General features: G+C 42.9%; 1 protein-coding gene across 2 annotated transcripts in view; it reads left to right on the top strand.

Annotated features, from left to right (window-relative positions):
- The window catches only part of VCL (vinculin), a 122812-nt gene that overhangs the window by 83808 nt on the left and 12035 nt on the right, over positions 1–26969 (top strand). The window contains exons 12-19 of one of the 2 annotated variants that reach the window (XM_070752040.1): positions 1148–1347; positions 3287–3415; positions 4307–4456; positions 5241–5349; positions 8568–8870; positions 10251–10375; positions 12620–12805; positions 25379–25606. In XM_070752040.1, the coding sequence (XP_070608141.1) occupies positions 1148–1347; positions 3287–3415; positions 4307–4456; positions 5241–5349; positions 8568–8870; positions 10251–10375; positions 12620–12805; positions 25379–25606 (1430 nt within the window). The remainder of the gene's footprint in view (positions 1–1147; positions 1348–3286; positions 3416–4306; positions 4457–5240; positions 5350–8567; positions 8871–10250; positions 10376–12619; positions 12806–25378; positions 25607–26969) is intronic. The other variant, XM_070752041.1, reaches the window with a different exon arrangement.

Here is a 26969-nt window from a genome sequence, read left to right as displayed (position 1 = left end):
ATATCTTTTTGTAGGTGAGGTCTCCAGAACTGAACACAGTATTCCAAATCTGGCGAGACCACATTTGGAGTACTGTGTTCAGTTCTGGAGACCTCACCTACAAAAAGATATTGACAAAATTGAACGGGTCCAAAGACGGGTGACAAAAATGGTGGAAGGTCTTAAGCATAAAACCTACCAGGAAAAACTTAAGGAACTCAAATCTGTATAGTCTGGAGGACAGAAGGAAAAGGGGGGGACACGATCGAAACATTTAAATATGTCAAAGGGTTAAATAAGATTCAGGAGGGAAGTGTTTTTAATAGGAAAGTGAACACAAGAACAAGGGGACACAATCTGAAGTTAGTTCGGGGAAAGATCAAAAGCAACGTGAGAAAATATTATTTTACTGAAAGAGTAGTAGATGCTTGGAACAAACTTCCAGCAGACATGGTGGGTCAATCCACAGTAACTGAATTTAAACATGCCTGGGATAAACATAGATCCATCCTAAGATAAAATCCAAAAAATAGTATAAGGGCAGACTAGATGGACCCTGAGGTCCTTTTCTGCCGTCAGTCTTCTATGTTGGATTTCTCTTCGTTTTACCGATAATAATTTCTGGATAGCATTTTTTTCTTCCCGCTAAAGTGCTGTTAAATAGAGTACATTGGATGTCTCACCATATTTCATATTTAGTATACTTATTGCCTGATATTGTAGCTGCCTGTTGAGAAGCAAAAGTTTCTACCTTTATGAATTTGCTTTGCTCTTGTTGAGAAATTTTCCATTAAAAATGAGGGTTGCCTTCAATGAAAAAAAAAAGGCATACAAATCCATTACCTAACTAACTAACTAACTAACTAACTAACTAACTAACTAACTAACTAACTAACTAACTAACTAACTAACCATGGAAGTGTCTTTGGACAATGCTGGCTCTCGCAGCCCAAAAACAGAGACGAGCAGCGCCCCCTAGTGTCTGACACAACTGGACAGGGTGAAACCTTTACCGTTTAACATTTCCTGCAGCGGCCTACCATGATAATTCTTGATTTTATTTCAACCCAATTTTCCCTTTTGTGCAGCTTCTTTCTCTCGCCTCACCCGTGAACCAGGAGAACAGCTAACAGAAAGTTTGAATGTCTTTTTTTTTTTTGCCATGCAGGCCAGGCCGCACTCCGGGGACTGGTGGCTGAGGGACGCCGTCTTGCCAACGTCATGATGGGGCCCTACCGCCAGGATTTGCTGGCCAAGTGTGACCGAGTGGAGCAGCTCGCTGCCCAGTTGGCTGATTTGGCTGCAAGAGGAGAAGGTGACTCGCCACAAGCCAGGGCTGTGGCTCTTCAGCTGCAGGAATCCCTGAAGGTAAAGAGGAAGAGGGGGGTTAGAATTATGGGTTAATTCTCTTTTTAAAAAAATATTTTTTATTGAATTTTGTACAGTGTTCCCTCGATTTTCGCGGGTTCGAACTTCGCGAAAAGTCTATACCACGAGTTTTCAGAAATATTAATTAAAAATGCTTTTCGATTTTTTCCCCTATACCACGGTTTTTCCCGCCTAATGACGTCATATGTCATCGTCAAACTTTCGTCCGCCTTTAAAAAAATTTTTTTTAATAAACTTTAATAAATAAACATGGTGAATAATAATCTAAATTGTTGCTAAGGGAATGGGAAATTGCAATTTAGGGGTTTAAAGTGTTAAGGGAAGGTTTGTGATACTGTTCATAGCCCAAAATAGTGTATTTACTTCCGCATCTCTACTTTGCGGAAATTCGACTTTCGCGGGCGGTCTCGGAACGCATCGTCCGCGAAAATCGAGGGAACACTGTACATTTAAAAAAGCACAAATACAACGTATAAACTGACATTAATACAAATCCAAATATTTTTCAAGTAAGCCAACATCCGGATTTTGCATTCTTATCCAAATACTATATAATTATACACTGCTCAAAAAAAATAAAGGGAACACTTAAAAAACAGAATATAACTTCAAGTAGATCAAACTTCTGTGAAATCAAACTGTCCACTTAGGAAGCGACACTGATTGACAACAGGGAAATCAGAGAATTATCAGGGAAATCAGCGGTTCGGGAAGTATCAGGGAATTACCAGGGAATTCGTGAAAAAACCGTTCCGAGACTGCCCGCAAAAGTCGAATTTCCGCGAAGTAGAAATGCGGAAGTAAATAGACTGTTTTTGGCTATGAACAGTATCATAAGCCTTCCCTTAACACTTTAAACCCCTAAATTGCAATTTCCCATTCCCTTAGCGACCATTCAGATTATTACTCACCATGTTTATTTATTAAAGTTTATTTAAATTTTTTTTTATTAAAGGCAGACTAAAGTTTGGGGATGACATATGACGTCATCGGGTGGGAAAAACCGTGGTATAGGGAAAAAACCCACAAAGTATTTTTTTTAATTAATATTTTTGAAAAACCGTGCTATAGACTTTTCGCAAAGTTCGAACCCGTGAAAATCGAGGGAACACTGTAAATCAGAGGGGGAAAACCAAACTGTATTAAAATATTTAAAAGTCAGGGAAAAATCATGTTATCTTAAAAAAAAAGGATCTTGCTGCTTGGCGGAGTCAAGCAAAAATGAGCACAACTGTGGTAACAACTTGCTTGCTCAGCTACCGCTATTTCTCCATGGCTTAGCCGTTTGGTATGACGTCATCTACGACCGCGCCTTAACTAGATAGCAACTTACAGGGAAATGTCAGGGAAATATCAGGGAATTTCAGAATGCTTTCCCCCTGGACACCCTGTTTGGAGAACAGCTTGACTCTCTCTTACTTGTGGCAGCCCCTTAAATATTGGAATACAGTGTTCCCTCGATTTTCGCAGGGGATGCGTTCCGAGACCGCCTACGAAAGTCGAATTTCCACGAAGTAGAGATGCGGAAGTAAATGCACTATTTCTGGCTATGAACAGTATCACAAGCCTTCCCTTAACACTTTAAACCCCTAAATTGCAATTTCCCATTCCCTTAGCAACCATTTAGATTATTACTCACCGTGTTTATTTATTAAAGTTTATTTAAAAAAATATTTATTAAAGGCAGATGAAAGTTTGGCGATGACATATAATGTCATCGGGCGGGAAAAACCGTGGTATAGGGAAAAAAACCACAAAGTATTTTTTAATTAATATTTTTGAAAAACCGTGGTATAGACTTTTCGCGAAGTTCGAACCTGCGAAAATTGAGGGAACACTGTATTGCTATCATGTCAGCCCTGGTCCTTCTTTTCATTTGATACATCTCTCAGTGTGAAATGTCTTAATTCTCGTTAAGGATCTTAAATCGAGGATGCAAGAAGCTATGACCCAGGAAGTTTCGGAAGTGTTCAGTGACACCACAACCCCGATCAAGCTGTTGGCGGTAGCAGCCACTGCTCCTCCGGATGCGCCTAACAGGGACGAGGTGAGTGGCCTGCAGAAATTTTAATGTCCGCCCTTCCAGCCCACCCTGCTGTAATCTGATACAATAACTATGGTTGTTTTGAAGAGGATCCCTTTGAGGAGGTTCCTTTGAGGTTCCTGAGAATATGAATTTTACCTGAACTTTCCCAGGCCTTAAAATCCAGGCCTACCTGTATTGCAAAGCCTGTGAGCAACAATCTCATACTAGCATAATGTGAACCATAGCACCCATGTGCGGTTTTTGGCCATATCTGGGCATGCCCATCCATGTGGCCTTTGATCTACAAAAGGAATACTTATTTATTTATTTATTGGTTGATTGATTTATTGTTGATTGATTTATTGATTTATTGGATTTGTATGCCGCCCCTCTCCGTGGACTCGGGGCGGCTAACAACAGTGATAAAAACAGCATGTAATAATCCAATACTACATTTATTGTTCCATTAAACAAACTACCGTATCAAAATATGAAAGTAAGATGTTTAAAAGGGCTAGAAAATTCTTTTCCTGGTGCTTACTTCTCCATGAATCGATTCATGTGACCATAGTCTGGAGGTCATCAAACTTGGCAACTTTAAGACTTCTCCCAGAATTCTCCAGCCAGCTGTGCTATGGTATACTGGAGAATTCTGGGAGTTGAAGTCCACAAGTCTTAAAGTTGCCAAGCTTGAAGACCTCTGCTGTAGTCCTTCTCTGCTTTAAAAGGCTGAGCGATGATTTTCATAAAAGAATAATATTTTAGTGTTTCCATTGAATGAGCCTTTGACGAATCTCTGAAATATTGTTAATAAAACTGAGCTAGAGTGGGCTTGTTTAAGTTGGCCCTGGCTCAGTTTAAACTCTTTTGAGTTCCTTTTAGTGTTGTTAAAGGGCGCACTTAATGTTTCAGGTCTTCGAAGAAAGGGCAGCCAACTTTGAGAATCACGCAGCGAGGCTGGGGGCCACTGCAGAAAAGGCAGCTGCTGTTGGAACAGCCAATAAAAGCACTGTGGAAGGCATCCAAGCGACTGTTAAGTCAGCAAGGGAACTGACACCTCAGGTGGGACTTCTCTCTCTCTCTCTCTCTCTGTGTCTCTCTCTCTATATTTCCCTCCCTTCCATCCAACTCCTCCCTTTCTCCCTGTTTCTTTCTCTCTCTCTCTTACTTTCTTTCTCTCTCTCTTCCTCCCTCCCCCTCTCTCTGACTCATTCTTTCTATATATCCCCCTTCATTTCACTCAACTCCTCTCTCCCTTCCATTCTCTGTTTTCCTCTCTCTTTCTATGTCCCTTCCTTCTACTCAATTCCTCTCTCTTTCCCCCTCTCTCACTCCTTCTCTCTCTCTGACTCATTCTCTCTATATTTCCCTTCCATCCAACTCTTCCCTCTCTCCCTGTTTCTCTCTCCTTCTCCCTCTCTTTCTCTCAATTGCCCTTCCTCCCATCAACTCCTCCCTCCCTGTTTTTCTCTCTCTCTTTCCCTTCCTTTCACTCAACTCCTCCCTCCCTCCTTCTGTTTCTCTCTCTCTCTTTATTTATTTAATTTATTTGTTAATTTTTTTTATGCCGCCCTTAGACTCAGGGCGGCTTACAACATGTTAGCCATAGCACTTTTTAACAGAGCCAGCCTATTGCCCCCACAATCTGGGTCCTCATTTGACCCACCTTGGAAGGATGGAAGGCTGAGTCAACCTTGAGTCGGGGATGAGACTTGAACCGCTGACCTACAGATCTACAGTCAGCTTCAGTGGCCTGCAGTACAGCACTCTACCTGCTGCGCCACCCCGGCTCTTTCTTTCTCTCTATTTCTCTATTGCCCTTCTTGAATGCCCTTTCTATCTGCAGGTGGTCTCTGCTGCTCGCATCCTTTTGCGGAATCCTGGAAATCAAGCCGCTTATGAACATTTTGAGACCATGAAGAACCAGTGGATCGATAACGTGGAGAAAATGACAGGTGAAGTAAAAGGGCCCTTGCAATTATTTTCAGCCGTGTTGGTGGTGACTATTTTGCAATGATAAAGGGGGAGATGTTGAAAGAAAAAGGAAGAGGATTACAGTGTCCCCTCGATTTTCGCGGGGGATGCGTTCCGAGACCGCCCGCGGAAGTCGAATTTCCGCGGAAGTAAATACACAATTTTTGGCTATGGACAGTATCACAAGCCTTCCCTTAACACTTTAAACCCCTAAATGACCATTTCCCATTCCCTTAGTGTTCTGTCGGGCTCTCTGGTGGACTTCTCCCAAAAATTCACAGGTACAAATTTCAGACTCACCCACGTTTGAAAATTCAAAAAAAATGTTCTTTATAATGAAAATTCACTTAAACTAAGCCCTCTTTTGGGATAGCAAAGAGCACTGGTCTCCAAACAAACTGGAAATTTGTACAAGTCCCTTATCAGTTCTGTGATACTTAGCTTGCAGCTGTGAGGCAATTCACAGTCCTCCTTCTTTCACAAAGTGAAACACACTTTGCTCTGCTTTAGTTTCAAAGCGGGGAAAAATCAGCACACAAAAGGTCAAAGTCAGTAAAGCAGTCACGAAACACAACGATCAGATAATCCTCCACAATGGCCAAACCCACAGGCTGCTCTTTATAGCAGGCTCACTAATGACCACAGCCCCACCCAACCACAGGTGGCCTCATTTTCTTTGATAATAATCTCTCAGTTGTTGTTGCCTATGCATCTCTCTCTGCATGCGTGGCTGTATCATTAACTCTTGTTCTGAATCCAAAGAGGAGTTAGATAATTGATCTCCTTCTGAGCTGTCTGCCACACTCTCTTCCTCCCTGTCACTCATGTCTTCTTGGTCAGAGGAGCCTTCATCATCAGATTCCACCGGGGGCAAAACAGGCCTGCAGCATGTGGATGTCTCCCTCACATCCACAGTCCTTGGGGCAGGAGCTGGGCCAGAGCTAACCACAACACTTAGCAATCATTTACTCACCATTATTACTGGTACTCGCCATTGAATAAGACACTTAGTGATTCTGGAATTTATAAACATAATTATTTATTAACAATAATTGGGCTTTTTGTTATTTATTTGCAAAAATTATTAGTTTGGCGATGACATATGACGTCATCGGGCAGGAAAAACCGTGGTATAGAAAAAACCCGCGAAGTATTTTTTAATTAATTTTTTTTTAAAAACCCATGGTATAGGCTATTCGTGAAGTTCGAACCTGCGAAAATCGAGGGAACACTGTATTAGCATCGGCGAAATCTACTTCCTTACTGTTTCCGAAGTATGCGATTTGCGTGCATCACCATTGTATGCGCTTTTTCACCCTCGTGCACAGAAGGCTTTGTAGTTATTCATCACTGTTATAGACTTTTAGGATATTAGGATGGCAGATATCATCATCATCATCATCATCATCATCATCATTATTATTATTATTATTATTATTAAGATTTGTATGCCGCCCCTCTCCGTAGACTCGGGGTGGCTCACAACAGTGATAAAAACAATACATGGTAACAAATCTAATAATCAAAATCTAAAATAACAGTTTTACATTAAAAAGTCTAAAAGTAACCCCCCAATAGATAAAATACATACACAGTCATATCATGCACAAAATTACATAGGCAAGGTGGGATGTCTCAATTCCCCCATGCCTGATGACAGAGGTGGGTTTTAAAGAGTTTACGAAAGGCAAGGAGGGTGGGGGCAGTCCTAATCTCTGGGGGGAGTTGATTCCAGAGGGTCGGAGCCACCACAGAGAAGGCTCTTCCCCTGGGTCCCGCCAGACGACATTGTTTCGTCGATGGGACCCGGAGAAGACCAACTCTGTGGGACCTAACCGGACACTGGGATTCGTGTGGCAGAAGGCGGTCTCGCCTTGAAACTTTAAAAAAACAATTCTTTATTATGTTTTACAAAGTATTAAATAAAAGAAGGTGTATACACCACAGTATCTTTCTTTTTTTATAGATCTTACCCTTTTTATCATGTACCTTATATTTCCATTTTTACATTTTATATATTTACATTTCTATATCCATGAGTTTGTTTTTACCTTTTGCAAATTGTTCTTTACATTATATATATTTATCGGTTTTTGTATCACTTTACTCTATTCCTATTTTCCATCCAATTATGCCATAGATTCCAAGTATTATAATATTCTGAATCGTTTATTCCCTTAATTTCCTTGGTCATTTTGTCTATTTCAGCGCATTTATAAATTTTATCAATTATATTATTTTCTGATGGGATCCAGAGTTGAGCATAAGATATTCTAGCAGCTGTATATAACTTTTAAGACTCTTGGAATTCAACTCCCAGAATTCCTCAGACAGCCAAGGTGGCTGGGGAATTCTGGGAGTTGAAGTCTAATGAGTCTTCAAGTTGTCCAGATTGGACATCCCTGGTCTAACCTGTTGAGCCCCATGATGAGTTCGGTCTTGTCTTAGGTTACGCAGGTACCGTATGTAAAATAATAATAATAATAATAATAATAATAATAATAATAATAATAATAATAATTTATTGGATTTGTATGCTGCCCCTCTCCGCAGACTCGGGGCGGCTAACAACAATAACACAACATGTACAATCCAATAATAAAAAACAACTAAAAACCCTTATTATAAAACCAAACATACACACAAACATACCATGCATAACTTGTAATGGCCTAGGGGGAAGAGCTATCTCAACTCCCCCATGCCTGGCGGTATAAATGAGTCTTGAGTAGTTTACGAAAGACAGGGAGGGTGGGGGCAGTTCTAATCTCCGGGGGGAGTTGGTTCCAGAGGGCCAGGGCCGCCACAGAGAAGGCTCTTCCCCAGGGGCCCGCCAAACGACATTGTTTAGTCAACGGGACCCGGAGAAGGCCAACTCTGTGGGACCTTATCGGTCACTGGGATTCGTGCGGTAGCAGGCGGTTCAGGAGGTAATCTGGTCCATTGCCATGTAAGGCTTTAAAGTCATGAGCAACACTTTGAATTGTGACCGGAAAGTGATCGGCAGCCAATGCAAGCCACGGAGTGTTGAAGAAACGTGGGCGAATCTTGGAAGCCCCACGATGGCTCTCGCGGCTGCGTTCTGCACGATCTGAAGTTTCCGAACACTTTTCAGAGGTAGCCCCATGTAGAGAGCGTTGCAGTAATTGAACCTCGAGGTGATGAGGGCATGAGTAAATGTTTGAATTTTCCATTCCAGGCTTAGTAGATGAAGCCATCGACACCAAATCCCTCCTGGATGCCTCCGAGGAAGCCATTAAAAAAGACCTGGACAAATGTAAAGTGGCAATGGCCAACGTCCAACCTCAGATGTTGGTAGCAGGAGCCACCAGCATTGCCCGGAGAGCTAACCGGATCCTGTTGGTCGCAAAGAAAGAGGTGGAAAACTCCGAAGACCCTAAATTCCGCGAAGCTATTAAAGCCGCCTCGGACGACCTGAGCAAGACCATTTCGCCGATGGTGATGGATGCAAAAGCCGTGGCAGGCAACATTTCTGACCCTGGTGAGTGTTTCGGGCTGTCTCAAACCTCTGGCCTTTGAAGTCCATTCCTGGGAAGCAAGTGCAGAGATTCTGGCAGCTTGTGAGGTTGCTTTGGTAGTGCAGTATAAGAAGCACCACCAAGTTATGTGAGAGAACTTCTGTCAGCATTCTGATAAATACCCCCAACGAAATAAGACTCCAAGACTAGAGGTTCCCCAGAGTTCCAGTTCATTAGAGATGCCATGTTGGCAATACCTCTACTTACGAACTTAATCCGTTCCATGACCAGGTTCTTAAGTAGAAAAGTTTGTAAGAAGAAGCAATTTTTCCCGTAGGAATCAATGTAAAAGCAAATAATGTGTGCGATTGGGGAAACCACAGCGAGGGTGGAGGCCGTTTCCTCCCAGGAGATTCCTAGAGAGGCCCCACAGAGGCTTCTCCTCGCCTTTTCTGGCCCTGTTTCCTCCCAGGAGATTCCTAGAGAGGCCCCATGGAGGCTTCTCCCCGCCTTTTCCGGCCCTGTTTCCTCCCAGGAGATTCCTAGAGTGGTCCCACTAAGGCTTCTCCCTACCTTTTTCGGCCCTGTTTCCTCCCAGGAGATTCCTAGAGTGGTCCCACTGAGGCTTGTCCCTGCCTTTTTCGGCCCTGTTTCCTCCCAGGAGATTCCTAGAGTGATCCAATTGAGGATTCTCCCTGCCTTTTCCGGCCCTGTTTCCTCCCAGGAGATTCCTAGAGTGGTCCCACTGAGGCTTCTCCCTACCTTTTTCGGCCCTGTTTCCTCCCAGGAGATTCCTAGAGAGGCCCCACAGAGGCTTCTTCCCACCTTTTCTGGCCCTGTTTCCTCCCAGGAGATTCCTAGAGAGGCCCCACGGAGGCTTCTCCCCGCCTTTTCTGGTTACAGTTTTGGAGGTTCAGGTTTGTAAGTGGAAAATGGTTCTTGAGAAGAGGCAAAAAAATCTTGAACACCCGGTTCTTATCTAGAAAAGTTCGTAAGTAGAGGCGTTCTTAGGTAGAGGTACCACCGTATCTGGGAAAACCCGAATCTGAAAGCTTCCGGGTTTTCTCCACCTAAGTTCAAGTCCCCCACGTATCCATCACACAATCCAATCAGTCAGTATCTGTTCTATCCCGGGCCTACTCAGATTGGTGAAATCTCGCGCGAGAGAGCGTCCTCGTGTGAGATTTTCCTTCCGGCGCATGCACAGGAGTCAAATCTTGCGCGGGCGTGCATATTTTGGAGTTGCGGAGTTGCACACACATCTCCATGTCCACGAACGGATCGCTGATCCCACCCACTACTGCTCCCAAGTCGCTGCCCAAAGCTAATGTAAACTGTTAGATTATAACACTCTTGGTAGCAAAACTTTAAAATAATCTCTCCTCTTTTTTCTTTTTGGCCAGGTTTGCAGAAGAACTTTCTTGATTCTGGATACAGGATCCTAGGAGCCGTAGCCAAAGTCCGAGAAGCCTTCCAGCCCCAGGAGCCAGACTTCCCACCTCCTCCTCCTGACCTGGAGCAACTCCATGTAAGGAGCCATTCGCATTAGCATTGGGTTTTTTTTTTTTTTGAATCATAATTATTTTATTTTTTTCTCCAATACAAAGTTAAAAAACAATGCATCGTTTCCAACACAAAGTCCAGCTTATTGTCAAACATATACAGTGATACCTCGTCTTATGAACTTAATTGGTTCGTAAGGCGAAAAGTTCGTAAGACGAAACAATGTTTCCCATAGGAAACAATGTAAAACCGATTAATGCGTGCAAGCAAAAAAATCACAAAAACAGCACTCCACTGGGCGCCGCCACCCGGCTGTCACCTTTTGAAAAAGCCAGGCGCTTCTCGGCTTTCTCCCGAATGCCGAACCCGGAAGTTCGGCAAAAGTTCGGGTTCGGGAGGCCACCGAGAAGCCCCGCTGCTCGGCTGTCACCTTTTGAAACAGCCGGGGGGCTTCTTGGTATTCTCCTGAACGCCGAATCTAGAAGTTCGGCAAAAGTTCGGGTTCGGCGTTTGGGTTCAGGAGGCCGCCGAGAAGCCCCGCCGTCCAGCTGTCACCTTGCCAGAAGAGCCATGGAGCTGTTGGCCGGTCGGGAGGCTCAAACGGAGGTGGGGAATCCCAATAGGGAATTCCATGGGCGGAGCTTTGACGTCACGGAGACGTCCTTCCTGGAGTCCACGTTTCGGCCGGCCAGGAAGGACGTCTTCGTGACGTCAAAGCTCCACCCATGGAATTCCCTATGGGGATTCCCCACCTCCGTTTGAGCCTCCCGACCGGCCGACAGCTCCGCGGCTCTTCTGGCAAGGTGACAGCCGGGCGGTGGCGCTTCTCGGCGTTCTCCCAAACCCGAACGCTGAACACGAACTTTTGCCGAACTTCTGTGTTCAGCATTCGGGAGAACGCCGAGAAGCCCCCCCGGCTGTTTCAAAAAGTGACAGATAGGCGGCGGCGCTTCTCGGTGGCTTCCCGAACTCGAACTTTTGCCAAACTTCCGGGTTCGGCGTACGCGGTGGCAGGTTTGTAAGGCGAAAATAGTTCGTAAGAAGAGGCACAAAAATCCCGAACCCTGGGTTCGTATCTCAAAAAGTTCGTAAGATGAGGGGTTCGTATCATGACAAATTTTTCCTTTTTACTTTGTAATCATTCAATGGAGGCTCTTGTATCTTTCTTTCACAAAATAATTGTAAAAACATATCATATGTTATACTGTATATTCAAAAACCTCTTAAAGTATAGCTTTTCATTATCTAATATTAAAACATTACAATAACCTTTACATTAATCGCTGGTCATCAAGTTCATTTGTTACGTGAATATTACAAATCTGTTAAGCTCATTATTCAACCCCCCCTCAACTATTTTCTTGTAATCTTTTAAGCCAAGTAAATTATATATAAAATAATTCTTCACATTACAGCAAAAAGAGCTATGAACCATAATTCTATATATCTAATAAAATAGTTATTCTAATAAGAAAGTATTTCATATTTTATACTAGATTATATATAAAGTAAATTTGAATATCACAACTAAAAAGAAAGCTAAATAACTTTTCTTTTTTAAAATTAGCATTAGCATTGTTGATGAAGAAGGAGATAGTCCGAATCTACAGTTCTGTTTAGAGCTGTTTTTAAATAAATCCGATAAATAAGCAAACAAACAAATAAACAAACAAATATATTGTTGTAAGCCACCCCAAGTCCTTTGCGATTGGGCGGCATAGAAGTCAAATAAAATAAATAAATAAATTTCAGAAGAATGAAGTAGATGCCTCTTTAACGATGAGGAGATAATTGTAGACAAATGTGCACCGAGTTTTAAAAAAAATTAACTCTGCCCTTAACTTTCTGTTTTTTTTATTTTATTAAAAAAGTTTTTATTTACATATAAACAATTAGACAATAACCACTAACAGTTCATTTACATCTAAACAATATACAATACAAACAAGCAATTAAAAGACGAGCATATGGTATATCTCCCCTCCCCTCCTGAGGCTGGCTCAATTAACAGCCTCCTATTTGTTCTTAGCGTTATTATAACCAATGGTTTAATCAATAACATGTAATTTGTGATTTATAATATATGATATTGCATTTTAAATTCTTGTTTTATAACTTGAAAGCGTATATATATGCCCCCCTTAACCTTCTGAAACTAACAACAGGGATTATTCTGAATTTGGCAAACCGGGCCAAAAGCATTAACATGCGCATCTTGGAATTTGCTATGGATCCAGGCGGTTGAAACCCAAAATGCTTCTTTCCGCAGCTCACCGATGAACATGCCCCCCCAAAGCCCCCCCTGCCTGAAGGGGAGGTCCCTCCTCCTCGGCCGCCACCGCCAGACGAGAGGGACGAAGAGTTCCCGGAACAGAAAGCCGGTGAGGTGCTGAACCAACCCATGATGATGGCTGCCAGGCAGCTCCACGACGAAGCCAGAAAATGGTCCAGTAAGGTAAGCCCTTTAGCGTAGACACCTCCGCGTTGATGCTACTTGGCTTAGTTTGCTTACTTAGAAGATGCCCTTCAAGGAGGCATTGTAGAATAGAATTGTAGATTAGAAATCTTCTCATCCCGCCATTTCCAGAGTTTGTTTCCCTTCTCAGCTCATTTATTTATTTTATTTATTTTATTTATTTTATTTATTTTATTTATTTTATTTATTTTATTTATTTTATTTATTTTATTTATTTTATTTATTTTATTTATTTTATTTATTTTATTTATTTTATTTATTTTATTTATTTTATTTATTTTATTTTATTTTATTTATTTTATTTATTTTACTTATTTTACTTATTTTACTTATTTTACTTATTTTACTTATTTTACTTATTTATTTTATTTATTTTATTTTATTTTATTTATTTATTTTGTTTATTTTGTTTATTTTGTTTATTTTATTTTATTTATTTTATTTTATTTTATTTATTTTATTTATTTTATTTATTTTATTTATTTTATTTATTTTATTTATTTTATTTATTGGATTTGTATGCCGCCCCTCTCCGGAGACTCGGGGTGTCTAACAGCAACAATAAAACAGTGTACAATAGTAATCCAATACTAAAAACGAATTAAAAACCCATTAATATAAAAACCAAACATACATACAGACATACCATGCATAAAATTGTAAAGGCCTAGGGGGAAAGAGGATCTCAGTTCTCCCCATGCCTGACGGCAGAGGTGGGTTTTAAGTAGCTTACGAAAGGCAAGGAGGGTGGGGGCAATTCTAATCTCGGGGGGGAGTTGGTTCCAGAGGGCCGGGGCCGCCACAGAGAAGGCTCTTCCCCTGGGTCCCGCCAAGCAACACTGTTTAGTTGACGGGACCCGGAGAAGATCCACTCTGTGGGACCTAACTGGTCGCTGGGATTCATGCAGCAGAAGGCGGTCCCTGAGATAATCTTGCTTCGGGCGTGTGAATTTTTGGAGCGTTTAGGTTTTTCTGGAGTCAGAAAGAACGAGATGTCACGGCACAAAGCAGGCGGGGTAATCTGGCTCCGATTCTCCCCCCCTTTGAAGCTTTGCCATGGAGGTGGCTGTCGAAAGGATCCTATGGATACTTTCCAACAAGGCAAGGATCTCAATTTGGATCAAACAGTCTCCGGTCTACAGTCCTAGGAACGATGGAGTCTAGCTTACATTTTGCTTTGTGTGTGTGTGTGTTTCTGAATTCTGTCTCTTTAAATATATTAAATATATATTTTACCTTATTCACAATACTAGTAGATTGTGAATAAGTAATAGTAAATATTTAACGGGTGAAAAGAAAGGAGAGAGACGGAGGTAATGAGACAAACTTAAGTCTCTTGAAAGCTAAGATGAGGAAATATGATCAAGCATAGGTAGCGCTTGGCTTCCCTGTGACTATGGTGGGAGATGAGAAAAGACCGGGATGTTTATTGGGTCTAAAAATGTTGGCAGCAGACAGCAGGAAGCCCAATAAATTAAGGCATCACTTAAACATATTGCACCCCAATCATGCTGATAAGATGCTTGAGTTTTTTTCAGAGAAAACGTGCTGTATATTGCAAACAATCATCCTGGCGGAGAGTTAGGCCCCCCCGAAATGTTTACTTCTTCCTAGGGGGGACGTAACAGAAAATAATTGAGAAACACTGAGTTAGGGGGGGACTGATAAAGGAAGACGACAGACTCTAGTGTAGCTAGTAGGAAAAAATGGAGAAATGTGCAGAGGTGCATTCAACAGGTTCAGACGAACTGGTAGTAGCAACCTGCAGACAGGTTTGGACCTGCCCTCTCGCCCCGGTGCTACATCGTCCTATTTAGCCATGTTTTCAAGTAATGCATATGTTTTCTCCCTGACTGGCTCAGGCAATGCGTAATAGTCTAAGGAAAAGAAATCAAACACACACGTGCTCTGCTAATCAGCAAACTTGTAGTAAATAAACAAAAAAGGTTTACTCAAAGCAGTTCTTAGTGTCCGTAAACAATGAGCGTGCAAGGCTTACTTCAGCCGCATACAAAAACACAGGAAAAAACAAACAAAGACAACCTGGAATGAGCAAAGACGTTTCAGGAGTCCTTTTGAATCTTTGAAGCAAACAGCAAGTCCCAGAGTTTTCACCTCCCACTTGTCTGAAAAAGCTGGGATGAAAACTCCAACGGCACGGAACAGAAACTTCAGAGCAGGAACCACAAAATAACACAGATAAACAGCCACAGTTTGCCTTGGGCCTCTGTTCCCTTTTATCCCTTTAGCCCTCATTAAGGGAACCACACCCAGCCCTCAGTATAAGAACCACACCCAGCCCAGGTGCTACTCTGATGACTTGTAATACTCCTTCAGTCGATCCCTTCTCTGCATAGCCCTTCTGCTATGCAGATCAATATATTGATCTGCAGAAGAATCCAGAGACGAAAGACTGTCTGAGGGACTGTATGCCAAATCCCCTGGGCTGTCTGCTGAATCCTGCGTCCCAGTGGCCTCGTCCTCCTGGCTGTCTGCCACGTCTTCCTGGCTGTCAGCCAGGCTTTCGCATTCACTTTGTGCCGCGTCTCTCCCATCTGTGGGAGCAACGGCTGGCCCAGGCCCAAACACAACACATATGTATGCAAGCTGTGTGTCCGAGCAAAGCACATAAGCGGGAGGTTGTGGGCATGCCCAGAAGGCATGTGCACAACTGAACCGAAAGCACGCACACTCACAGTATGCTGGGTGAACCGGTAGGTAAATTATGTGAAACCGACTTCTGGATCTGCAAAGTTATTTTGTCTGTCTTTGAGCTTTCCCTCCTTCTGGTCAAAACAGTCCTTCCCAAGGTGTGATGTATCCAGCGATGTACATCTGTAATATTTAAAGCGCTCCCTCCTTTTTAAAAGTGGCAAGTCTACAAGAAGTTGAGGTTTTGGTGGATGTATATAACCTAACCGATGTTAATCTTTTAAGTTACTGATGTGAAATATACAGGATTTGTTCTTAAAATAATCTGAACCAAGTTTTCATCTTCTCCCTTCTTCTTTTCCTTCCCCAGTCGGCCTATAATGTACCTAAACTTCCACCCGTTTCTCAAAACAATATTATTTATCCCAAATGAGCATTAAATATGTAAGTAGTTTTTGCTTGAAGTCAGGAAATCATATAGTTTATTATTTTAGACCCCACTTTCTTTCTCAGATATTTTGCTACGAATTAAATCTTGTGTTGAAAGCATAGAAATTGGGGACAACCTAAGAATTAATAATAAAGAGGCCAGCTAGAATAATAAACAGGAAAATGTTTGCAAGTACAGTGATACCTCGTCTTACAAACGCCTCGTCATACAAACTTTTCGAGATACAAACTTGGGGTTTAAGATTTTTTTGCCTCTTCTTACAAACTATTTTCACCTTACAAACCCACTGCCGCCGCTGGGATGCCCCGCCTCCGGACTTCCATTGCCAGTGAAGCGCCCGTTTTTGTACTGCTGGGATTCCCCTGAGGCTCCCCTCCATGGGAAACCCCATGTCCGGACTTCCATGTTTTTGTAATGCTGCAGGGGAATCCCAGCAGCGCAAAAACGGGCGCTTCACTGGCAACAAAAGTCCGGAGGTGGGGTTTCCCAGCAAGGGGAGCCTCAGTGAAATCGCAGCATCACAAAAACACAGAGGTCCGGAGGTGGGGTTTCGAGGACTTCAGTGTTTTCGCGATGTTGCGATTTCACTGAGGCTCCCTTCACTGGGAAACCCCACCTCCAGACTTCCGTTGCCAGCGAAACGCCCGTTTTTGCGATGCTGGGATTCCCCTACTGGGGTTCCCCTGCAACATCGCAAAAACACAGAAGTCCAGAGGTGGGGTTTCCCATGGAGGGGAGCCTCAGGGGAATCCCAGCAGCGCAAAAACGGGCGCTTCGGCTGGCAAAAGGGATGAATTTTGGGCTTGCACGAATTAATTGCTTTTCCATTGATTCCTATGGGAAACATTGTTTCATCTTACAAACTTTTCACCTTAAGAACCTCAGCCCAGAAATTAAGTTTGTAAGACAAGGTATCACTGTATGATAATCTATTTTGTTTATTCATTCATTACCTATACTGCTGTCATGCTATAAATGATTCACTTTCATCCCTTTTCTTAGAAAAGATTACTTTATTAAATCCAGGCTTTGATTTGTTTAGAAATTTAGAGCAGAATCTCTAAGAATTAAATTAAAAAAAGAATTAGAATTAAAATTAAATTTTAATTAGAAATTAAAAAGTAATTTTATGAAATGTTACAGGAATATTTTCTGCTGATGGAATTCAGTAGCATGAAAAACGAGGGGAGTGCAATTCAAACCTGCCTATTTTATAAGACAAAAGGGACAATCCAGAGTGAAATTTTGTTTGCCTTGGATACAACCGATGAATCTGACTTCTGGATCTTTGCAAAGCCGTTGTTCTGATATACTTCTCTGAAATTTGTTGTGTTCCAAATGGTGTTGTTATACCAAAACGGAAAGGGGGAAATGATGGATTCAGTGATTGACGTGCCTTCCTCAACTTATGTTGGTCTCTGCAACTAGGGTGTTTATCCGAATTATGATTTCCTCATAATACGTATTTGAAAACCTTGCTTATTGAAAGGGGACAACCGATTTATTTGCAAAAATTCTGTTCCTAGATTGTTGCAGAAAAATAGTATTTTTTTTGAATTGTGTTAGTCAGTTGATATGCCTAATTAACATGTCCACAAAGGGCAGCATCGTTATTTGTGATCATTTCTCCAATCTGGTGCAGGAATTTCTCACCGCTGGGGTTATTATCATTGTAAATCACATTCCACCCCAAAGCAAAACACTATAAAATTTTGTTTTTTTAAAAAAAAGAGCGCTTAAAAACAGCTACGGGCTTTGTACAAATTTATTTTAAAAAGGCAAAATGAAATGCCTTTAGGTTGGCTGATAAGATTGGTCCATTTATTTATTTATTTATTTATTTATTTATTTATTTATTTATTTATTTATTTATTTATTAGATTTGTATGCCGCCCCTTTCCGTAGACTCGGGGCGGCTCACAACACAATAAAAACAGTTTATAACAAATCTATTAATTTACAATTTAAAATATTTTAAAAAACCCATTATTAAACAGACATACACACAAGCATACCATACATAAATTGTATAGGCCCGGGGGAGATATCTCAGTTCCCCCATCCCTGATGACAAAGGTGGGTTTTAAGGAGTTTGCGAAAGGCGAGGAGGGTAGGGGCAGTTCTAATCTCTGGGGGGAGCTGGTTCCAGAGGAGTCGGGGCTGCCACAGAGAAGGCTCTTCCCCTGGGGCCCGCCAACCGACATTGTTTAGTTGACGGGACCTGGAGAAGGCCCACTCTGTGGGACCTAATCGGTCGCTGGGATTTGTGCGGCAGAAGGCGGTCCCTGAGATAATCTGGTCCGGTGCCATGAAATGCCTTTAGGTTGGCTGATAAGATTGGTCCATTGTGAGAAAAATGAAAGGGTCCAGCTTTCCCTCAAGGTCTATTTTAGGAGATGCTACTTCTGTTTTTTTAATTTTTCTCTTGAACCACATTGGAAAATCTGAGCTATTTCTAGAATTCAGGATTTATTTATTTAATTGGATTTGTATGCCGCCCCTCTCCGAGGACTCGGGGCGGTTCACAGCATATATAAAAAAAGAACAGTAATATAATCCAATTAGTACTACAATATTAAAAACAATTAGAAAGAGAAGATTAACCTAAAAAATCAACTTATTAACCAAGCATTCAGAAATCATACTGCCCACATGTAGTGCAAAATTTGAAACTTAATGTTGCTTGTGACTCTGCAAGTATTTTTAAAATTTGAGTGACTTTGTAACTTTACAAAAAAAAAACACAACCCTGGTACTTCGAGACATAGATCTTTAAACTTGGCAACTTTAAGACTTGTGGACTTTAACTCACAGAATTCTTCAACCAGCTGGCTGGAGAATTCTGGGAGTTGAAGTCCACAAGTCTTAAATGTTGCCAAGTTTGAGGACCCCTGCGTTGAGAAATTGAATTTAGAGTTATGTTTTCTCTTGAATGCCTATTTTTTAAAAGGGATCTTCTTTTAAATAGGGAAAAGTTGCTACTTTTGAAAAATCAACACAGATTGAAACTGTAAAAATAATCCGTCACTTTGATTAGATCTGACAATTTTCTACAGTAATTGAGCTATCATGAAAAAAATAGATCAATTTAAAATAAGTTTCACAACTGTGGGGAGAACATAATTGACTCATATTTCTGTTTTTTCCTCATATTATTATTATTATTTATTAGATTTGTATGCCGCCCCTCCCCGAGGACTTGGAGCGGCTCGCAACAAGAAAAAATAGTACAAATCCAATATTTAAAAAACAGTTTAAAACCCTTAACATAAAAACAATCATACATCTCTTGCAGACCATACATAAAGTGGAAAAAGCCCAAGGGAATCAATTTCCCCATGCCTGACAGCAGAGGTGGGTTTTGAGGAGTTTGCGAAAGGCAAGGAGGGTGGGGGCAGTCCTAATCTCCGGGGGAATTGATTCCAGAGGGTCAGGGCCGCCACAGAGAAGGCTCTTCCCCTGGGTCCTGCCAGACGACATTGTTTCGTCGACGGGACCCGGAGAAGGCCAACTCTGTGGGACCTAACCGGTCGATGGGATTCGTGCGGCACAACGTGGTCCCGGAGAGTCAATTACCATCCCCTCCCCTTTAGTAAACCTTTGTAAAGTTAATTTTTTCTGAAGTCTGCATTGAATAGCATATTGCTGTCCTTTTAACCATTTCAAATCCTACTCTCTTGTTTTGGTTAATGATCATAATAAAGATTGAATTGGGAAGAAAAAAAGCTTAATTTAACCTTTGCTGGCATCTAAATATATACATTAAACGTTTTGATCTTTTTTTCTATTGGTCATCTTCAAATAGCGTAAGCAGCATACTCAGATCTCTGTAGAAAAATATAGTGCTTAGAAATCTTGACTGAACAGTAGCAAGTAGCTACTAATTCCGGATATATAGGAAAGTGAACACAAGAACAAGGGGACACAAGGGGGAAAGATCAAAAGCAACGTGAGAAAATATTATTTCACTGAAAGAGTAGTAGATCCTTGGAACAAACTTCCAGCAGACGTGGTTGGTAAATCCACGGAAACTGAATTTAAACATGCCTGGGATAAACATATATCCATTGTAAGATAAAATACAGGAAATAGTATAAGGGCAGACTAGATGGACCATGAGGTCTTTTTCTGCCGTCAGTCTTCTATGTTTCTATATATCTTTTTGTGATTAATATACTGTATTACTTAATCACTTGGAACTATGGTTTCATGGGTCACTGAACATTAATGGCCCAGGTAAATAGATATTCTATATGTTTAGCAGTCGTGTATCTTTTTTTCAAAGACAATTCCTGCCTACCTACCTGCCTGCCTACCCTCAAATTTACGGTTGGAAGAGCAGAAAAGGAGAGTTGGATATAAGTTTTCTAGAGGCAGAATTCTTAATTTAATCCTTCCTTTTATTCTCTCCCGAAACATGTCAGATTGACCCCAATAGAAGGACGAGCCATGGGACAGCCCACTGAGCTTTCAGTCGACAAACTCACATCTTGTTAATTAAGAAACTAAAAAGATGAATTCAAAAGGGTTTATTTTGGAGCTTGCTAGTATAATTGCATGTAAAAGTAGCAGGGTTTTTTTATCTTTCAGAATGCCAAATAATATAGCACTCAGAACCAGAGCCTGGGGTGAAATAAGAGTGGAAATAGGCTTGTATCTCAGACCCTTGAAAACAGTCAATTTTGCCTTGTCCCTTCCTTCCTTCCTTCCTTCCTTCCTTCCTTCCTTCCTTCCTTCCTTCCGTCCTTCCTTCCTTCCTTCCTTCCTTCCTTCCTTCTGTCCTTTCCTTCCTTCCTTTCCTTCCTTCCTTCCCTTCCTTCCTTCCTTCCTTTCCTTTCCTTCCTTTCCTTCCTTCCTTCCTTCCTTTCCTTCCTTCCCTCCCTTCCTTCCTTCCATTTTGTGATGAGCTATCACCGCGATGGTTGCTACGATAAATACTGGGCTGTTGTTTTTTTTAGGTACTCTGGGATGTGATTTGGGATACCGAAGCAAAAGTTTTAAATCTCTTTTCGGATTTTGTAGAACAACATTGTGGCAAAACAATCTTGCTCCATGTCATTAACTTTCCACTAACAGAAAAGTTCTGATTTGCTTTGACCACTAACATCACTTTCTCTCAGGTAATAGAGAACACTGATTAATGTCCCATTCTCTCTTATTAGGGGGTGGTGGTGGATGGGAGGTGTTGGTCGTTCTTTCCTCCTTCCATCATGTTTTGCTCTTCATCATTATCTTCTCCATGGCTGGTTCAAGACCCCGGGAAAAAGGGAGGGAGGGAGGATGCCCATGTTTGACCAGCCCTGCGCGGCTCAGGTGGACAGCAGTGAACATGATGCTGTTCTGTCGGGCTCTCTGGTAGACTCCTCCCAAAAAATTCACAGGTACAAATTTCAGACACACACACACGTTTGAAAATTCAAAACAATGTTCTTTATAATGAAAATTCACTTAAACCAAGCCCTCTTTTGGTATAGCCAAGAGCACTTGTCTCCAACACAAACTGGTAATTTGTACAAGTCCCTTATCAGTTCTGTGATACTTAGCTTGCAGCTGTGAGGCAATTCACAGTCTTTCTTTCACAAAGTGAAACACCCTTTGCTCTGGTTTAGTTTCAAAGCGGGGGGAAATCAGCACACAAAAGGTCAAAGTCAGTAAAGCAGTCACGAAACACAACAATCAGATAATCCTCCACAATGGCCAAACCCACAGGCTGCTCTTTATAGCAGCCTCACTAATGACCACAGCCCCACCCAACCACAGGTGGCCTCATTTTCTTTCATAATAATCTCTCAGTTGTTGTTGCCTATGCATCGCTCTCCGCATGCGTGGCTGTATCATTAACTCTTGTTCTGAATCCAAGGAGGAGCTAGATAATTGATCTCCTTCTGAGCTGTCTGCCCCACTCTCCTCCTCCCTGTCACTCATGTCTTCTTGGTCAGAGGAGGCTTCATCCACAGATTCCACCGGGGGCAAAACAGGCCTGCAACATGTGGATGTCTCTCCCACATCCACAGTCCTTGGGGCAGGAGCTGGGCCAGAGCTAACCACAACAGATGCTCTGTGTATCAGCAACCTCTCCTAACCCTGGCTCTAAAAAAAGATGTTTAAATGAGTAAGCATGGAAGCAGTTGTGCAGCTCACCTTCATTTTAACAAAGAATTCGGCAGCCGTTTTGGTCACCACACTATAAAACAGATGTTGAGACTCTAGAAAAAGTGCAGAGGAGATTAAAACATATGAAGAGCGGTTGCAGGAATTAGCCGTGGCAAGTCTGGTGAAGAGAAGGTAACATGATAGCAGTGTTCCAATACTTGAGGGACAGCCACAGAGAGGAGGGGGAGGGTGTCCGGCCTTTTTTTCCAAAGCACCTGAAGGCCAGACAAGGAACAATGGATGGAAACTGAACAAGGAGAGAGATTCAACCTGGAAATAAGGAGGATTTTTCTGACAGTGAGAACAATCAACCAATGGAACAGAAGTTGCCTTCAGAAGTTGTGGGATCTTCATGACTGGAAGCTTTCAAGAAGGGACTGGATTGCCATTTGTCAGAAATGGTGTGGAGGTCTCCTCCTTAGGTGGGGGGTTGGATTAGATGACCTACAAATCCCTTCAAACTCCGTTAGTCTAATCTAAAAGGGGTTTTGGTAGGAGGGAGTCACCGTGAATTTGGCCTTCTGGCTCAGAGCTGCCCTGCCAGGCCGAAGCCTGTTGTTTGGCAGGCCCCAGGGGAAGAGCCTTCTCCGTGGCGGCCCCAGCCTTCTGGAATCAACTCCCCCTGGAGATTAGAACGGCCCCCACCCTCCTTGTCTTTCGCAAGTTACTCAAGACCCACCTATTTCGCAAGGCACGGGGGAACTAAGACATCTCCCCCAGGCTTTTTACATTTCATGTTTGGTGTGTATGTGCTGTATGGTTTTTAATTATTGGGGTTTTTATATATTTTTATTATTAGATTTGTCCCATTGTTATACTGTTTTTATTACTGTTGTGAGCCGCCCCGAGTCTTCGGAGAGGGGCGGCATACAAATCTAATAAATTATTATTATTATTAGTTGGGGTCTTTGGCCTTCAACACTTTATGCTATTTTAAAATGTATTCTTAGCTGTGGGAATTTGGGAGGGGGAATTGCATGGGGGATGGCTGCATGTAATCATAACAAATTCCTTTTAAGGATGTGTGTGTGTGTGTGTGTGAGAGAGAGAGAATCTGCATTGATTTCCGTTGCATCAATGCCGTGTGCATGCAAAACACATATCCCCTCCCTCTCAGGAAAGACTTGCTGAACTACTTATCCAAAGGCAAGATATTCACCAAGCTGGATTTGAGGGAAGTATACTATCACATACGCATTAAATACAAATTTGCATACAAATCTAAATAATAAACAAATAAATTAATAAATTAGGGAGAGGGATGAATGAAGAACTGCCTTCAACTGCCCATTGGGAAGCTTCCAATTCTGAGTGATGACCTTTGGACTGTAAGGGCCCCCCACAGTCTATGCAATTCATCAACGAGGTGCTTCACCCCATCTATACAAGGGAGTGCTAGTTTATTTGGATGACATTCTCATCTTTAGTGAGATACTAGAGGAGCATGTGAACCTAGTGTGACAAATCTTAGAAAAATTTCCAGCCACTTATGCAAAACTTTCCAAACACGATTGTCACAAAACCTCCCTAGACCTGGGATATCACATCTCCAGTGAGGGGATAGAGATGGATCCAGGAAAAGTGAAAGCGGTGCTAGACTGGCAGCTTCCACGCACTCGCAAGCAACTTCAAAGCTTCTTGGGCTTCATGAACTTCTATCAGCAGTTCATCACCGCATTTACTGAGGTGGAGCTACTAAAGACAGGCCCATCACCCACCAAGCCAAAGTCTAACCAGCCAATTGTGTGGACAATGGAATGCCAAAAAGTATTTGAAAGGCTGAAGCGACTCTTTGCCCAAGAACCAATCCTGTGACACTCCAGCCCTGAATGGCAGTTCATAATTCAATTGGACACCAGCGATGTGGTAGAGGTGGTTGCGATGGTGTTGCAGAAAGATGAAAGGGGCCAATTCCTTCCATGTGCTTACAACTCAAAGACACCGAGAGGAGATGGGCCATTTGGGACAAAGAAGCCTATGCAGTTGAGTGGGCGCTGCTCACTTGGAGACAATTTCTAGGGGGAGCAAGTTACCATTGAAGGTATGATCATAAGAACCTCAAAGCATTGAAAACTTCCAGGAAACTCTCACCAAAACAGGTACACTTGGCGCAATATTTCAGGAGATTCAAATTTGAACTGAAGCACATCCCAACTGGGAAGAATTTATTGGCTGATGCCTTGTTGAGAAAACCAGAATATGACAATCAAAGGGAGCAAGAGGTCCATTCCGTCATTGCCCCCTCATGAGGGGAAACAGCGGCCAAGCCAAACAGCCAAGTGCTCCTAGTCTCCTTGTCTGGGCCAGATGAGGAACAAGGAATGGAAACTGATCAAGGAGAGATTCAACCTGGAAATAAGGAAGAACGTTCTGACAGTCAGAACGATTAACCAATGGAACGGCCTGCCAGTGGAGGTTGTGAACTCCCCAACTATCGACATTTTCAAGAAGACATTGGACTGCCATCTGGGTAGGGAAGTGTAGCGTTTCCTGCTTGAGCAGGGGATTGGACTTGATGACCTGCAATTACCCCTTGGGAGGGGTAATTACATGAGGGGTGACTGCATGTAGCCATAACAAATTCATTCTATATTGTCAAGGTCATCCTTTGTCTTTGCAGTTCTGCACCTGCATGGAAAGAGATGGGAGTTGCTGCCAAGTTGGCAGATGAAGATTGGTCAATGTGATGGACTTCAGGGCGCGGGGACAAGGGCTTGAACTTTCAACTGGGTGGAGAAACACCTGGGATTTCAGACTCGGGTTTCACCAAGATGTGCCAACATAACTCTCTTAATAAATTGGAAATTTGAAGTACCGGTTGCCTCGGACTCTGATTTGATTCTTGATGCTAATTGGAACCCTGAGACATCTTCACGTTGCCATCCTTCATAGCATCCTACGCTTGGCTGAGGTCCCATAACCATTGGGTCCCCTGCGATGTGGATCTGGCGTATCCCCCGTCCATGTCATTCACACCCGCTTCTCTGTCAGCTTTAAATGTTGTGTCTTTTGTCGGTGGCATTATTGTCTTGCCAGGTGAAATGTTGTGGGAGAAAGAGAATACAATTTAAAGAGGGGGAAAATGTGAAAAATAAAGTCTCCCTCAATGCCTCTCGGAGGTGTTTCTGGTGTTTCAGATCCTTTTGTCAACCTCCCCAATTCCCCCGCTGTTTTTCCGTCACCCGCCACCACGACAGGTTTCCTAAACTGGCTCGGTTCTTGCTTCTTTGACCAGATCCTGCGTCTTATACTAACTCTCCCTGTTTCTTCACCCTCCCTGTCCGCCACCTGCCAAGCCTGAAGTGACCGGTGGGGGTAAGGAAGCCCCCGCTGAGGCTGGCCGAGGTGTAGCTCGGGAGGAAGTGGAGGAGGAGGAAGCGGAAGTGGAATTCACCCTCCCCTCCGACATGGATGATGATTACGAGCCTGAGCTGCTGCTCATGCCAACCAACCAGCTTGTTAACCAGCCCATTCTGGCCGCTGCTCAGTCTCTGCACCGGGAAGCAACCAAGTGGTCCAGTAAGGTATTTCCTCCGTTTACGCCCCCCCTCTTCTCCCCCTCCGGTGACTGATCCGCATTGCATCCGGCCATTTTGACACATTTGCATCACTCTCGATCCTCATCGGATCCCATGCCGTTTTATTTTATTTTATTTCATGGTTTATTGTTTTTTCCTTAATTGGAATGGATTCGAGTCTGTCTGCATCTCATTTGTGGAGGGGACTGTGTGGCTTCACAAGTGTTGTTAAGGCGTGCTGATGGCCAGGCCCAAGCTTCATCTCGGCTCACCCTGCCTCCCTTCACCCTCCTTCCGAATAAAGACACTGCCTCTACTTTTGCCTTTATACAGTGGTACCTCTACTTACGAACTTAATTCGTTCCGTAAGCAGGTTCTTAAGTAGAAAAGTTTGTAAGAAGAAGCATTTTTTTCCATAGGAATCCATGTAAAAGCAAATAATGCATGCGATTGGGGAAACCACAGGGAGGGTGGAGGCCCTGTTTCCTCCCAGGAGATTCCTAGAGAGGCCCCAAGGAGGCTTCTCCCCACCTTTTCCGGCCCCGTTTCCTCCCAGGAGACTCCTAGAGAGGCTCCATGGAGGCTTCTCCCCTCCTTTTCCGGCCCCGTTTCCTCCCAGGAGATTCCTAGAGAGGCCCCACAGAGGCTTCTCCCCACCTTTTCCGGCCCCGTTTCCTCCCAAGAGACTCCTAGATAGGCCCCACGGAGGCTTCTCCCCACCTTTTCTGGCCGTTTCGTCCCAGGAGATTCCTAGAGAGGCCCCAAGGAGGCTTCTCCCCACCTTTTCCGGCCCCATTTCCTCCCAAGAGACTCCTAGAGAGGCCCCACGGAGGCTTCTCCCCACCTTTTCTGGCCCTGTTTCCTCCCAGGAGATTCCTAGAGAGGCCCCATGGAGGCTTCTCCCCGCCTTTTCTGATTACAATTTCAGAGGCTCGGGTTTGTAAGTGGAAAATGGTTCTTGAGAAGAGGCAAAAAAGTCTTGAACACACTTTTTTTAAAAGAAAAGTTCTTAAGTAGAGGCGCTCTTAGGTAGAGGTACCACTGTACCTGTCTTTCCCATGCCAGCGGCTACTTAAAAGAGAACAAGAGGAAGGAGTTGGCCTGACTACCTGTGAAGCCATCGTTCGCTGTCTTTCAGAGACTTCCAGACGAGCGAGAGGTTGTCGCCCCGAAGTCATTTTAACACGCATCGTTGTGCTTTCTGCCTCTTGATCGACAGCTTCTACTAAACCTTTGTTCCGGCAAGGAATGGCTTGGAATGGCACCATTGCCAAAGAGCTGGTCCTGCGGGCAGAGGCTGTGATGGGGAGGGGAGGATGGTTTTCTTTTTAAAGAGGCTTGAAGTCGCTACGTTCAGACTTTGCTCTTT

Source organism: Erythrolamprus reginae, chromosome 5 (assembly GCF_031021105.1).
Source record: "Erythrolamprus reginae isolate rEryReg1 chromosome 5, rEryReg1.hap1, whole genome shotgun sequence".
Taxonomy (NCBI): Eukaryota; Metazoa; Chordata; class Lepidosauria; order Squamata; family Dipsadidae; genus Erythrolamprus; species Erythrolamprus reginae.
The sequence above is the reverse complement of the archived record's forward strand: the minus strand, read 5'-3'. Positions and strand labels throughout refer to the sequence as shown.